This window comes from Suricata suricatta, chromosome 17, assembly GCF_006229205.1.
Source record: "Suricata suricatta isolate VVHF042 chromosome 17, meerkat_22Aug2017_6uvM2_HiC, whole genome shotgun sequence".
NCBI lineage: Eukaryota > Metazoa > Chordata > Mammalia > Carnivora > Herpestidae > Suricata > Suricata suricatta.
This window is the reverse complement of record NC_043716.1, coordinates 17550858-17565211: the sequence shown is the minus strand read 5'-3', so window position 1 is coordinate 17565211 and position 14354 is coordinate 17550858. Positions and strand designations below refer to the sequence as shown.

Genomic DNA, 14354 nt, shown 5'->3' with positions numbered 1-14354 from the left:
ATGGCCGGTGTGGTCTCGGGAGAGGCTGACTCAAGGGGACACCTGTGTTGCACCGTGGGTCCCGGCGTTCAGGGTCAGGGTGCGGTGGGGAGAGCGGCTCAGCCACGGTGGGCGCGGGGGCCGGTTCTGTGCCCACACCATGCCAACCCATCATGCCAACTCCGTCAGGAACTCAGTGCTTCTGGAAGCAGCTAGGGCTCGGTGCGCCGTCCTCAGACTCGCAGCAGCAGCGGCTGGGAGCTTGTTAGGAAGGCAGGGCCCGGAGAGAATCAGGTAGAAAGCTCCAGAATGGGTCTGCGAGGCGACAAGACCCCGATGGTTTGTGTGCATCTCCAAGGAGAGAGGCGCTGGTCTAGGTGGCTGCGTTCTTGACCATGTTGTTCAGGTGCATTGCTGGGACACTGCGGGCTGGCTTGCCCCTCTGTCCCCTCCTCACCCCATCTGAGTTGGGGGAGGGGAGAGGTGAGCCCAGAAGCCAATGAGACGTGTCTGTGTGAGGTAGGCCAGGTGTGCCCCATGTGAGACATGCCCGTTGTGAAGTGTGTCTGTGTGAGGTGTGCCCCGTGTGAGATGTGTCCCGTGTGAGGTGAGCCCCATGTCAGGTGTGCCTCATGTGAGGTGTGTCCCATGTGAGGTGTGCCCCGTGTGAGGTGAGGCCCGTGTGAGGCGTGCCCTGTGTGAGGTGTGACCGTGTGAGGTGTGCTTGTGTGAGGTGTGGCTGTGTGAGGCGTGCCCGATGTCAGGTGTGCCCCGTGTGAGGTGTGCCCCGTGTGAGGTGTGCCCCGTGTGAGGTGTGCTTGTGTGAGGTGAGCCCCGTGTGAGGTGAGCCCCGTGTGAGGTGAGCCCCGTGTGAGGTGAGCCCAGTGTGAGGTGTGCCCATGTGAGGCGTGCCCCGTGTCAGGTGTGCCCCGTGTCAGGTGTGCCCCATGCCACACAGCCCAAGCCCCATGGAGAGCCTGGCTTCCTCGCCCCCATCACAGGCCTTCAGATGTGCACAGAACCCCATGTGCCGCCACCATCTCAGAGAGGCAGCGTGGTCCAGACAGTGCCACCCACCAGTCCCCAGCTCTGTATGGCAGAGTGGCTCTCCCTACAAAACATCCACACACACGTACTATGTGGTTAAAATAAAATGTATTTCATATAAATACCTCCATCAAGGAGTCATACAAGGACAGCCCAAGTGGCCCTTAAGAGAAGGCTGGGGTTCGTTTGTTTTTTTAAATACAGAGGCATAAATAGCTGTACACCGGAGAGCTAAATACAGGGCAGCACGACAGCGCCTCCTGGGGGTCATGTAAAGTAGTGCAATCCGAAGAAGGCTCCTCCTCGTCACCCACCAGATGGGCCGGGCACTGCAGGTTTAGTCCTCCAGGGACCCAGGAAGTCCCAAATCTCCATCACCCAGGAAGGGTGGGCTCAGGGGAGGCAAGAGGTTCCACTCAGTCCAGGCTGCTAGTTGGTAGCAGGTCAAGTATAGGGTCTGGCGGGGAAGGAGCTGGGGAACTAAGACGCGAGGCTCAGGGCTGGAATTTCCTTCCATGTCTCCAGGCCCTGTGACCTCAGACATTCGGGAGTTGGCTCCCTCATTAAGTTCTGTGGCAGCAACTGTCAGGTGTCCCGTGGGCCACTGGCACTTGGGGAGCGCTGGGCTGCCTGGCTGCCCCATCCGTTTTCACCTCGTAGGGAAATACAGCACCAAAGATGTCTTCGTGATAGCGCTTCTGGCTCTTTAAGGGAAAGCAGGCCAGCGTGTCAGGGCTGCTGGTCCAGCCACGGCCCATTCATCAGGTCCGGGCTGGGACGAACCCCTGGGGCACCCTGGCTCCTTGTCACGCGAACGCTCTGGAGCTATCTGCCTATCTGGCCATGCTTAGGGTACACTTGAATCCCACTTGGGCTGTCCCTCCCCTCGGCACCTGCACGGTTGTGAACCACCCAATCCGCCCCCTCCTCAGCCCGCCTCGTGCTTGTCCCACAAGAGGCTCCGGGAAATGTGGGCTCTGAGACAGACACATTTGGAAAATGCTGCATCCTTTCTCCGGCCTTGAGGAGCCTCAGCACATACTATCGGCTCTGAGAAGTCTGGACGTAAAGCAACGAGCAGGTTGGCTTTGTCTGACTGAGCAGCCAGCCCAGGACAGACGGTCAGGCCTCTGAACAGCCCATCTCGCTCCGACCTCCAGCCACCTGTAGTTTTCTTCTGAGGTTCAGGACTCTTCTGAGCCTGACTCCCCTGGACCCGACTCTCCTAGTCCTGATTCCCCTGCCCACACTTGATCTGCCGCCCAGACCCACACATCGGCTGCCATACCTTAAGTTGGAAGAAATAGTCCTCAACCTGCTCCTCGCTCAGGCTCAGCTTGTCAGCCAGCAGGTGCTTCAGGGTAAGAGCCACATCCCGGGCCATACGCACATCCCCGCAGACGTACAGGTGGCCCTGCTCCTCGTGGAGCACGCGGAGCACCTCGCTGGCCAGCCGCTGACGCAGGATGTCCTGAACATAGACCTGAAACCGGAGGACGTGGTGGGTCCAGACCCTTGCTTGGGGTGGGGGAGGTGAAGCTCGCAGTCAGGCCTGCGGGCCACGGCAGGGGGGTGAGGGGACATGATGGGCCACAGGGTGAGGACCCTCCCAACTGGGATCTTGCCTAGGGGTCAGGTTCAGGAGGAAGAGGTGTCCTGGCAACCCTGAGCTGTCAGCACAGAGCCCGACACAGGGCTCGAACTCACAAACCGCAAGATCATCACCTGAGCTGAAGTCAGACGCTTAACTGACTGAGCCACCCAGACGTCCCACCCACAGCACAGGCAGCTACCGCATTTACCTTGGGCTGGCCAGGCAGGCGCGAATAGGCTGTGTGCACCTCATGCAGCACCCCCTTCCGGGCCATCGCCAACATCTCCTCCCGATAGAGGTGGTCCTCATCAGGGCGGCGGCACCCAAACACCAGGGTCATGCGGCTGCCCCGGAGCCCTGTGAGACCCAGTCGGCGGCAGTTACCAAGATGGCCACCAGAGGGCCTGCCGAGCCCAGCAACCAACCTGAATTCTCATGCCCACATGTATGGGATCTAGTATCGTCCCCACTTTACAGATGAGGAAAGTGAGGCCCGGGGCGTTCAGGTCACTTGTCCACACAGGCTGGGGCAAATGGGAGAAGGGCAAGGAAACATCTGTGGGAGGGACACAACCCTCCAGTCGCTGCCACTCTACTCCTGGGGAGATGCTAGGCCACCTGGTGTACCCTCCCCGCCCACCTGGAACCCTCTAACTGTACCTTTGTGCTCAGCATCATGGAGCCGCTGCTGCCAGAAGCTGCGGAAGGGGGCGATGCCTGTGCCAGGCCCAATGAGGATGCAAGGCTGGGAGGGGTCCTCGGGGAGCTGGAAGCCGCTGGCACTAAAGGGGACAGATCAAGAGGCCCAGTCCTCAGACACCCTGGGGAGTTGGGGCACAGCTGGGGGCAGTGGTGTTGTGAGGGTGGAGGAGACAACGAGCTCAAATGTGACTTCCCAAGTCCTGCGGGCTGCTTCATTTCCCAGTCCAGGAACACCACCACCTCGCCCTGGGCTCCTTTTGCAAAAGGGCTGACAGTCATTGTTCTCTGGACCTGCACCCCCACCGCTGTCATTCCTGTCCCCGCTGGAGGCCTGGCCACACTCTATTGCCAGGGATAGAATGGGGAGGCCCAGGGTGACCCTAATGCCTTCTTCATGGGCCAACGGGCTCAGCATGGCACCTAAGTCCCAGATCGCTCCCTTTCAAACCAGAGCTCCCAGGGGACAGTGGTCCCACAATGGATAGAGTGGGAGGGGTGCTTGCCTTCTTACAAAGCAGGGTACCGGGTCTTGGGGCTTCAGGCCACTAAGCCATGTGCTGCAGACGCCGTGGTGCAAGGGACCCTGCCCATCTGCAAGGACAACACAGATGTGACCAACATCATCCTCCACGCCCTGGGGGTAAATTGTCCCGGAGGCTCCTCCCACACCAAGTCACTTAGAGAGTTGGCAAGACTCTCCCTTTGCCACTGCAGAAATGCAGTTTCAGAGAAGGAATGTGACTTGCACAAGGTCACTCAGGCCACTGCTGAGGTTCCCGGACTCCTATGCCAATGCTCCTTCCAAGACTTTCTCCAGGGAGCCTCCCAGTCCACCACTCAGCTCCGAAGACACAGCACAAAGTGGCCCTGCAGGGGGGGCCACAGTCACTGCCCCACAGTGTCTTCATGAGGTAAAGCCGTTGCTGGTAGGAACCCTGGGTGACAGCCGGCTTCCTGAGCATTCTGGTCTGCTCCGACATCTCACTGTCTCCCCGAGTCGCCCCTCCCGGGCCCATGGAAACCCCTACTTCCTCTGGTCTACATTCCCTTCCCAAAGGCTCAGCATCTAAAACTTTCCCAATCAGCTGGAGAAGGCCCTTTTTCCCTCTGAATGGAATCCTGCTCTCACAGGATGTCCCACCTCCCCTCTCCCTCCCTGCCTGAGGACTGAGACTTGGCCGGTGCAGATGTTCTTGAGTCTCTGCCCAGCGTTTAGAAACTGTGACTGTGCTTTTTACCAACCCAGGCAATGCTCAGTTACAGGGCACAGCTCACCCAGTGCAGAGGCCCAAGTCCAAGCAGACAAGGTCTATGTTAGCCCATCTGTTAGTCCTCTGCTCTCAGAGCACCCTGTGTTTTCCTTCTTAGCACCTGCATAATGACAACTGTCTATCACTATGAGTCTCTCCTCACTGCCCCCTGTGGATGGGACATTTCGTGAGGGCAGACTATGTGTTTTGTTTCCACATCCACCACCAGGCCAAGCATTGAAGGACATGGAATAAACCATCGCTGAATGAGTGAGTGACCGATTGAACAATCAAGGCACAACTGCCCCATACCCGGGCTTGACTGTCAGGAAACAAAGAATCACAGGGCTCCCAGGAAGCATTGGGTGCTTTCTACATTTGATCTCATTAAATTGTCCCAACAGTAGTGGGGCAGTAGAGTGAAGAAGGGAAGACTCAGCAGTCAGTCTGCTTGGGTTCGAACCTCAGTTCTCTATATGCTAACAGTGTGGCTTTGTGGCTTAATCTCTTTGTGCCTCAGTTTCCTCACCTGTAAAACGCAAACAGTCCCCATCCCCTATGGTTACCGTGTACGGTTATACAAAAGGGTTAGTTCAGTGCCTCGTTCATAGTAATCTGTCCCACACACCTCCTACTGCTATTAACACTCTGGGAGGTAGGGGTTTCTGAACGTTTATTTATTTTGAGAAAGCAAGAGAGTGAGTGGGGGAGAGGCACGGAGAGAGAAGAAGGGAGAGAGAATTCTAAGCAGGTTTCGAACTGGAAGCTTAATGCCGGGCTTGAACACATAAACTGCGAGATCATGGCCTGAGCCGAAATCAAGAGCCAGATGCTCAAGTGCCTGAGCCATAAAGGTGCCCCTGGGGGATTGTTCTTTAACTGTCGAGGAGAGACCACAGTTCAGAGATGTTGAACAGCTGCCCAGGAAACAGCAGGGCTGGACTGCTCCGGAGCCCCCGCCCTGCCTTACCTCGGGTGCGGTACGTGAGCACAGCCACGGTGAGGTGGACCTCCGTGGGTGTACGCGCCCTGCAGGAGCTGATGGAGTAGTACCGGGGTTTCAGAACAGGCAGCTGGGAGAGCAGGAAGCCAGCAGACACCCGCAGGGACGGGAACTCCTCCAGCACCTCCAGGAATGTGGGGCTATTGGTGAACTTCCACTTGTTGTACTCTGAGGGCTGAAAGCCAAGGGCGGTGTGAGTGACTCCTGGCACTTGCCCCACACAGAGGCAGGAGGCTGTCACAGTCCAGCCTTCATTCATTCACGCATTCATACCGTCAACAAACACTTCCAAGTGCGGGGTGCTGTCCAAGGTGCTGAGATTACCAAGCTGGAGAGAAAACCGTTCCTTCCTGGAGGAACTCAGGTCAGTGAGTAGCATTCATCTGATTTGGGTGCTTAGAACGCCACCGTCAGCTACTGGAGGGCAAGAGTCAAATCTTTATTATAATCTAATTGTGGACAGGGCTTTGGAGTCACACACAGCCGGGTTCAAATCTTGACTGAATGCCCTTACCAGCTGTGGGCATGAGGACAGCATCATCTACTTCACGGGGAATATCGAAAGAGAACATGTGCCAAGACAGTAGCAGCCACAGAATAATGGCAGTGGAGGTGGTGGCAATCAAGATAATCACTGATAAAGATGAGAGTAATCATGCCATCCAGTGCCTTTTGCAAAGGTACGTGCCTAGGAAGTTATCAGTGAGTTAATGCATCCTCTCATTAACTTATTAATTCAACTACCCATCTGTCACTATGTCTATATATCCATTCATCCTCACTATACATTCGCCAGCACTTCCTAAGTTCCAGGCTTATTCGAGTTTTGGGAATATACAAAGACAAGACAAGAGTGGCTCTCCTTTCCTAGCCTATTTTTATTTAATTTTTATTTTTATTTTTTAATTTTACGTAAGCTCCATGCCAAATGTGGGGCTTGAACTCATGACCCTGAGATTAAGAGTTGCATGCTCTATTGACCAAGCCAACGGGTGCCCCCTAGCTAATTTCTAATGAAGTGCACTTTGGTAGTATCCTGCAGACACTAAGACAGATTCAGATCACTCAAAGCAACTGTGTCCCAGTGATGGGATGAGAGGGGATGCGGACTTCACACCAGCTTCTGACAAGTCTCACTTTGGGAAGCTAGGTAGGATTTCCCCTTGGAGGTTAATGATTCGCTCTGGGCTCTGGCTCCCCTCATCCTAGGACCCTGCCCAACCTTCACCTGGCACAGGGTCTCCAGCCTCTGTCTCTCTGCCTCTTCTGTGGCCAGCTGTGCCAGTTTGCGGAGCAGCAGCTGGGTTGGGGGGGTGGTGACATCCAGGAAGTAGGTGAGGGCCTGGTTGAGTGAGCACGGGGGCAGCCGCTTGTCTCTGACCCAGTAGCTTCCTGGAAAGGGAAAGAAGTAGTCAGGATAGCAAAAAGGCCCCATTTAGGTTTCCTGATGAGGCCTCTGGGGAAAACACCTTCTACCCTCCAGCTACCGGAGGGGAGAGGACACTGAGTTTCTGCCTCCAGGAATAGCGAAAGTGCTCATGTACCCAATTCACATGCAAGAAAGTGGTGCTCAGAGTTAGGGCTGCCACAGAAGGCTGAGCAACAGCTCTCTAAAGGGCACCCAGGTTGACACAATGCTGAAAAATTAACTATGCACCAGACAGACTTCAGTCCCTCTCTGGTTCAGACCTATACTTTCACAAAACAACCATAGATAAACTACAGCCTCACAGTAACTAAATTCACCAAAGACTGATTACACCCCAGAGATGGGTTATGCATTTAGAGAAAAGTCTGTGACTTCAGTCCCCTGGGGCTACACCAAGGGTACTGGGTGAACAGCAAATCAGCTCAGAGTAAAGTGGTGAGTCCCAAGGAGTCCCAGTAGGCAGTACGGAGGGCAGTTATAGTGTGGACCCTGGAGCCGGGAGGCATGGGTTCAAACTCTGGCTCCCCACTTACTAGCTAGGTGGCTGGACACACTGAGCTTTGGGTTCTGTCTCTGTAAAATGGATGTGGTAACAAAACCTGTTATCACTAGGTTTGTATGAGCATTGAATGGAATAGTGTATGTAAAATAGTACAATGTCTGGCACATACATGTTCAAGAGATGTAAGTATTCAACAGAATGTAAAAATATCAGTATTATGTTATTTCATCCAGACCACAGGCCTGAAGAACCACACATCTGTCTTCCTACAGTCACAGACATTCTCCTGGACAATGGGGGACAACGCCACACTTGGTCTCTCTGACCCTCCTTTCCCTATTGTGGCCACTCTCTTTTGGGGCACATATTATTTGGAGGCATGATTATCACTGAGGCCAGAGGGCTATTCCCATGGGCTGGGAGGCTCGCAAGTGTGGATTTCATTGGCTTATCTCTCCTAGTACCTGTCCCCTGCCGTGCTGTGCTCACCGCATAGACTGGGCCCCACCCTAGCAGGGGAAGGGGGTGTTCCAACCCTCTCTAGGACAGCATCATCTCCCAGGTGAGGATGACCAGGAGGGTAAGGTGGGGATAAGTGAGGCCTTTGGTGGATAAGCAGTGTGAAATCACAGGGCCGTGAACAGGCGAGGACGTGATGAACTCTGGGACCCAAGGAGACTCTCAGGGCGTGTCACACCCCTTCTCTGAGCTCTGGACAGACATTCATTAGCCTGTAGGGAATGCACATTCCTCTACTCCTGCATTTATTCGGTGCCAGGAGCTGTGGTGAAGGGTGCATGTGCACCTAATCATCTTACTATACCCGTACAAAGATGGCTTTTTTGGCTTCGTTTTAGAGACGAGAAATAAAGCTTGGAGAGGTTAACTCCTAGGCCCAAGGTCACATAGCTAGTAAGTGACGGATCAGGGATTTGAACCTCCAAAGCGCAGCATTTCTACACTATTCCCACATTTCTCCATTACGTCCTCAGGCAAACTGCACGTGCATGTCTATTGTGGGGACTGAAGAGGCAAGGCATGTAAAATGCGGGCATCTAGTCATTACCCAACAGATGCCAGCTGCTACTGTTATGATGATGGTGGTGACGAATATTCTTGCATATCTGCCCCGCCTCCCCAACCTACTCAGTAGCGAGCTTTCTGAGTACATTGAACCTTATGCATTTTTGTCGCCCAGGGCCTGCCTGGTATATAGATGTGACCAGTTGAAATTTTGATGGAAAAATAAATGAATCCATCAATGAACACAAAAAGTGGCTGGGTGAGCAAAAGAATGAAGGGGAAAAGACCCTCCCAGCCGCTGGGGCTGGACAGACAGACCCAAAGCAGTATCCCTTCTGTTGGCAAAGCTGCGTTAGCATGGGCTTGGGTGGCCCACCCACTTACTCAGCAGGGTCAGCTGCCCACAGCAGAGGGGCGGGACCAGCCCATCAGTGGAGTTAGGGGGGTGCTGGGGCCACCGTGCACAGCTCACCACTCTCGCTGAGGGTCTCCAGGTGCACAGGTTGGTGGGGTGCAGGGCTGTCCACCACCCGCTCCAAGATGCCTTGCACCAGAGCCAGCTGGTTGCAGGGGAAAACCCCGAGGTGCTCTCCAGGCACGTAACTCAGCAGGTGGCTGTCCTCACAGGAGAGCGCCACCAGGAGGGTGGTGCGGCTGGAGAAGGGAAAGAGAAGCCTCTGGTGAGGCCACCAGGATTTCCTCCAGAGCTCCTGACGGGCGTGCCAGCTTCCCCAGGAAATGTGTTCTCCTTTCATTTTCCTGCCCAATTCCATGAGCATGGGTCACCGGCTTCCCCCAAGACTGGGGACTCAGGAGAGCCTCGGGCTTCTCTGTGGGGAGAGGGTGGTCCCCTTACGGCCCTCCAGAGCCACACCGGCTTGACCACACCCTAAAGAAAGCATCCCACTGGGAGATAGTCGTCATTAGAAGACCCCTTCTTGCACAAACCCTGGCACAAATCTGGCTCTTATTGGAACAAAGCCTAGTTTTCCTAATGATTGGGGGTGGGGGGCGGGGGGGTCAGCACAGCCCACCTCCAGGCAATCCATAACACTGGTGTCTCCTGGTGGAGAAACATCCTTCCCAAAGTTTTCCTGAACGTTCTTAAGAAAGAGCCAAATGCTGTGAGTCTCTCTTGCCCTCCACCTTGATGAAAGGGTTTAGTGACAAAGGACAGGTTGGTAGAGCAGGTGGCCTGTTCTCAAGCTGGGGAACTGGCCTACAGTTAATGGAGACCAGACCTAGAGGTACTGGAGGTCACAGGTGGCAGCAGTTGAGCAGGTCCTAACGAAGTTGTCACATGGTTGTTATTACCAGGGGACACTTCCCTCCTTTCAAAGACTGACTTGCTCTGGTCTTTCCTTCACTAAATTAAATCTGTGGGTCATCACTCAAGCAGGCCTGCAGCCTCCCTTACCTGGATTGCGGTCTCTGGAGGTTCTGCCGTGATTTGAGCCTCATGGTGAACACGTTCTTGGCGTGCATAGTGCTGAGGGCTGCAGGGAACAGAGAGGAAAACACGGCAGTGTGGCTTGTAAGTGCTGGTGGGGCCAGCCTCCACGTATCAGAGTCAGTTACCCCTGGGGTGTCTTGCTGTGATGGTGGTGGGGTTTTCTATCCTTTCTTCCTCCCCTCTCCACCCCTAACCCCCCGCCACCAGCTGGGTTTCTGAATCACAAATAAAGACCCTTCTTTGACAGGGTTGGGTTGTGCTGCTTCTAAGTGCTAGGAAAGGCATGAGGTGCCCAAAGATGGGGTTTTCTAGGCCATCACCATAGCCTGGTATCTGCAGGAGAGCCTAGTTGAAGCTGGGGGTGTCCTAAACATGTGGGAGACTTAAGGGCTCCTGTGCTCATTCATGGTCCAAGAGAAGACAATCACAGAAGCACAGCGTCCAGGAGGCACCGTCACGAGATCACAGACAGCAGCCTGGGATGGCTTCCACAGATGGTGTTGACAATACTTGGTGGCTGTCGGAGCCAGGGCTCAAATCCCAGCCTGGCCACAGGCTAGCAACTTGCATCACCTCCCCAAACATCAGTGTCTTTGTGTTCTTCTTCTTCTTTATTTTTTAAGTAACCTCCACCCCCACCATGGGGCTTGAACTCACAACCCCGAGATCAGGAGTCAGCTGCCCTACCTACTGAGCCAGCCAGGAGCCCTGGTCTTTGTGCCCTTCTTGTAAGATGAGTGTCAGGGCTCACTGACTGTGGGGCTGGGCAAGGCGCCCAGCACAGTGCCGGGCACACAGGAGGCCCTGCAGTGGCACCTGCTCCCCCCCTTTCTGTCACCCGCCCAGGGCTTCCTCCTGAAACAAGCTCCCTGAGGGATAAAGCGAGCTCTCCAGTCCTGCACCCCAGCAGGCTCTCGGCTGCAATGAGAGCAAGCGGCCTGCAGTCCCCAGGCCAGCTGCCTCTGTTCAGAGGGTCCTAGTGGTGGCCTCGAGCCCAGACTCCGGCGCCAGAGACCGCCGTCCCCGCAGGAAGGGCCTGCAGGTACCTCTGTTGAGGTCCAGAGGCTGTGAGTCCTGCACGAGCCTGTAGTTGTGCGGGTCCCAGGTCACGTTGGACGTGTAGAGCTTGGGGATCTGAATGCGGTGCTTGCCTCGCACGTCGAACATCTCACAGGCTGCCTGGGAGAAGACCGGGCAGACCAGCGTTAGCCCTCACCATTGTCATCCTCTTCGACATCACCACCACCATCGGGGCCACCATTTTGTAGGTCCTTACAAATCGGTGACATGCTTCCCATGATCACTACGTACAAGGATGTGATTGGGCTGCTGTGGGCGCTCAAAAGGGTGGCCAGGCTTGGCATACGGTCGCTACTGCTATTATGATGAATGCTGCTACTGACGGTATCTCATTTTATCCACATCCACATCATGAGATCTGACTACTCCTGTGTTCCTGGTGTGGGGTCACGGGGAGGCCTGGGAACCAAGGGCCCTAAGTGCCACCACTGGGTCAAACACTTTGCTCAAATGTGGAGCTCTCTAAAATCAGGGGGGTCAGGCCACAGGCAGCAAAGCCCTACTGAGATTCTGACACAGGTCCAAAGGACTCAATGGCATGGTCCCTGTCCCCAGGTGCTCTGTGGCTGGGAGACTGACATAAGACAAAGTCATCAAGAGGTGACCGGAATAATTAGAGGGGGAAAGATCTTAAACTGAAGCTCCCCGAGGGCAGGGGGCTGTCTCAGTCATCCTTCCCCCATCTAGGGGTACAGGTGCATGCTTACAGTGGAGTTCTTGGGGCTTGGGGGAGAGCGGCAGTAACCTGAGCCTCCAGACCACACCTAGGACCACGCCTACAGGACCAGGCAGGAGTCACGCCCCCCAGGATGGCCGGCACAAGACGTCCTGGGCACCTGTGGGCTGCGGTGGCCCTGTCCGTGCTGAGGGGCAGCTCCAGCTAAGAACTGACCTTGAAGGTTTGTACAGCCCAGCTGCGGAAGGCTTCCTCCTGTCCACTGAGCTCGTCCCCTTCCCCTGTCGGGGCGAGCTGAGAGGCCCCCAGATGGGACAGCTTCTGGTCAATGTCATGAGCAAAGGCGCAGAACTGAGGGTACATGCTGGAGCCGAGGCCAAACACGGCATACCTGCCCGAGGGCGACACACACAGGGAGACCGGGGTGAGCCCAGCCACGCACGCATCAGGTAGCACCACCGGCCTCAGACACCCGTCCTGCAGCTGGGCATAGGACTGGCCAGCACATGCCCCAGTCTGGTCCTCCCTATCTCCCAAGCCTTGTCACCAACTCCCGTGACCAATCCCCTGCCTAGTCTGCAGACCGATGAGAGGCACTTGGTTTCCCTGGCTTGACCCTCGACACACCCGGAGGACAGGATCTCTGTGCCTGGATACCTTGGAGAAGACCCCCTTATACACACCAGTTTCCTCCCTGGTACCCGGACTCTCGGTCCTTAAGGCAGGGCTTGGACAAGTGGGCGTGGGGAAAAGCCTTACCTGAACTTGTTGGTAAGCTCTTTCAGCATGAAGAGGGATTTTTTCAGTTTCTAGAAAGAGAGAGAACCACAGACTTCTCAGGACGAGATTAGTATATGTACTGCTTTTATTTTCCTTCTGGGGGCCCATTTAAAGACTGGCCACATCTGGCTGAAGAAGGTTCAAGATCCACCAACAGAGGTTGGTTTATGTGTGGGGCCAGCTGGCTGGGGCTCGGGGACAAGTTCAGCCTTGCAACTCACATGGGCCTGACCCTTGGTGCGGGACCTAGAGTGGCCCAGCCCCACCAGCTCTGGTAGAGGGGGACATGTCTTACAGCAGGACATCTCCAGAGGGTCTCCCCGGGGGGCACGGGCCTCTCTTCCTCTGGGAACCTGGTAATAATGGCAAGGGGTCCCACACTCTCTAACATTACTCTGATTTCTAAGGGACTCAAAAATTTTAGGTGGAATGTGACCCAGCAGCAATAGTGTCAAATCACATGGTAAGAAAGTATTCTCTTTTCTGTAGATTTTAAAAAATTATTCCTTTTTCGATTATTATTCTTACCTTTATGAAAACTAGGGAGAGTTTTGCTTGGGGCTAAGAGAGCCCGAAGACCTCTAATCCTTGCCCATTACTCATTTTAAAAAACAAAGCAAGCCCCGGCCAGGCAACAGCACCTAGCTAAAATTCAAGAACTTTGACTTTCACTGGATTTGTTTTTTGTTGGCCTTCCATTCGTGGGAGTGAATATTTGAGGGGGTCTTTAAACATGAATATTTGAGGGGCGCCTGGGTGGCTCAGGTGGTTAGGCATCCGACTTTGGTTCAGGTCATGATCTCACGGTTCACAAGTTCGAGCCCCACATAGGGCTCTGTGCTGACAGCTCAGAGCCTGGGACCTGCTTCAGATTCCATATATGTGTGTCTCTCTCTCTGTCCCTCCCCCATTTATGTTCTCTCTCTCTCTCTCTCTCTCTCAAAAATAAGTAAATAAACATTACAAAAAAATTTAACTTGAATTTTTGAGTTTAAAAAGGTGGTTCAATTTACTTAAAAATACAGAGCATGTCCCAGGAAAGGTGTCACATACATATGGTGATAATTATAAAGGAGGAAGGCAGACAGCTGGCACCAGGGCAGCTCCGAACCCTCACTTCCAAGTGCCCTTCTTAGGACACACTGAATCTCCCAGCTCCTTTCCCTGTCCCTCTCGGACCCTACCTGCACCTCCAACTACCGCCTCCCCCCCCCACCGGGACCCGGGGACCTGGGCCACCCACCTCTCCGTTGCTGGGGGAGTCTCCGTTCCCAAACGTGCTGGTCACCACCAGTAGCAGCTGCTCTTCCTCTAGGCTGCTCAGCCCGTACTGGTCCATGCAGAGAACCTGCACGGTGCCAAGGGTGGGCATGAGCCCTCGGTTCCCAGGCTGAGGCCCCTGAGCCATCCCCGGAAGCCCTGTGCCTCCCTTCCCCTCCCGAGAGGCCCCCCACCCATGACCTGTCCCCCTACCCTGCCCATGCCCAGCACAAGGCAGCACAGAGGAGGGGAACCCAAAGGCTTTGCGTGCAGCTCATCTCAGGTGAAACGTGTCTCTGCCTCGCTGTTCTACCCGGGGCCCAGCCCACGTGACGTGGAACGCCTCCAATGAAGGGTGAAACCTCCTTTGGGGTTTTGTCTCATCTGCCTGCATCTTATTCCTCCTTTGCCCCCGCCCCCCACATTTAGCACTGCAGCCTGTAGTGAAGGTGTTGAGTGAATAAAATTCATCGATAGCAGCTCATGGATTTTGAGACGGGCGTTAGGAAAGTGTTTCTCAAACCGTATTCCCTGGAACACTGTGACAACTGTATTTGCTGCCTAAGTTTGGGAACC

General features: G+C 54.9%; 1 protein-coding gene across 1 annotated transcript in view; it reads right to left on the bottom strand.

The window, feature by feature from the left end:
- Window positions 1-1122: 1122 nt before the first annotated feature.
- Window positions 1123-14354, bottom strand: part of NOS2 (nitric oxide synthase 2) — a 43413-nt gene continuing 30181 nt past the window's right edge. Inside the window, 17 exon segments of the mRNA XM_029927778.1 lie at window positions 1123-1185; window positions 1187-1249; window positions 1251-1385; window positions 1387-1485; window positions 1488-1730; window positions 2315-2509; window positions 2829-2977; window positions 3281-3402; window positions 3826-3913; window positions 5543-5750; window positions 6804-6967; window positions 9002-9183; window positions 9947-10025; window positions 11029-11161; window positions 11955-12129; window positions 12498-12547; window positions 13762-13866. Of these exon segments, the coding sequence (XP_029783638.1) occupies window positions 1123-1185; window positions 1187-1249; window positions 1251-1385; window positions 1387-1485; window positions 1488-1730; window positions 2315-2509; window positions 2829-2977; window positions 3281-3402; window positions 3826-3913; window positions 5543-5750; window positions 6804-6967; window positions 9002-9183; window positions 9947-10025; window positions 11029-11161; window positions 11955-12129; window positions 12498-12547; window positions 13762-13866 (2253 nt within the window).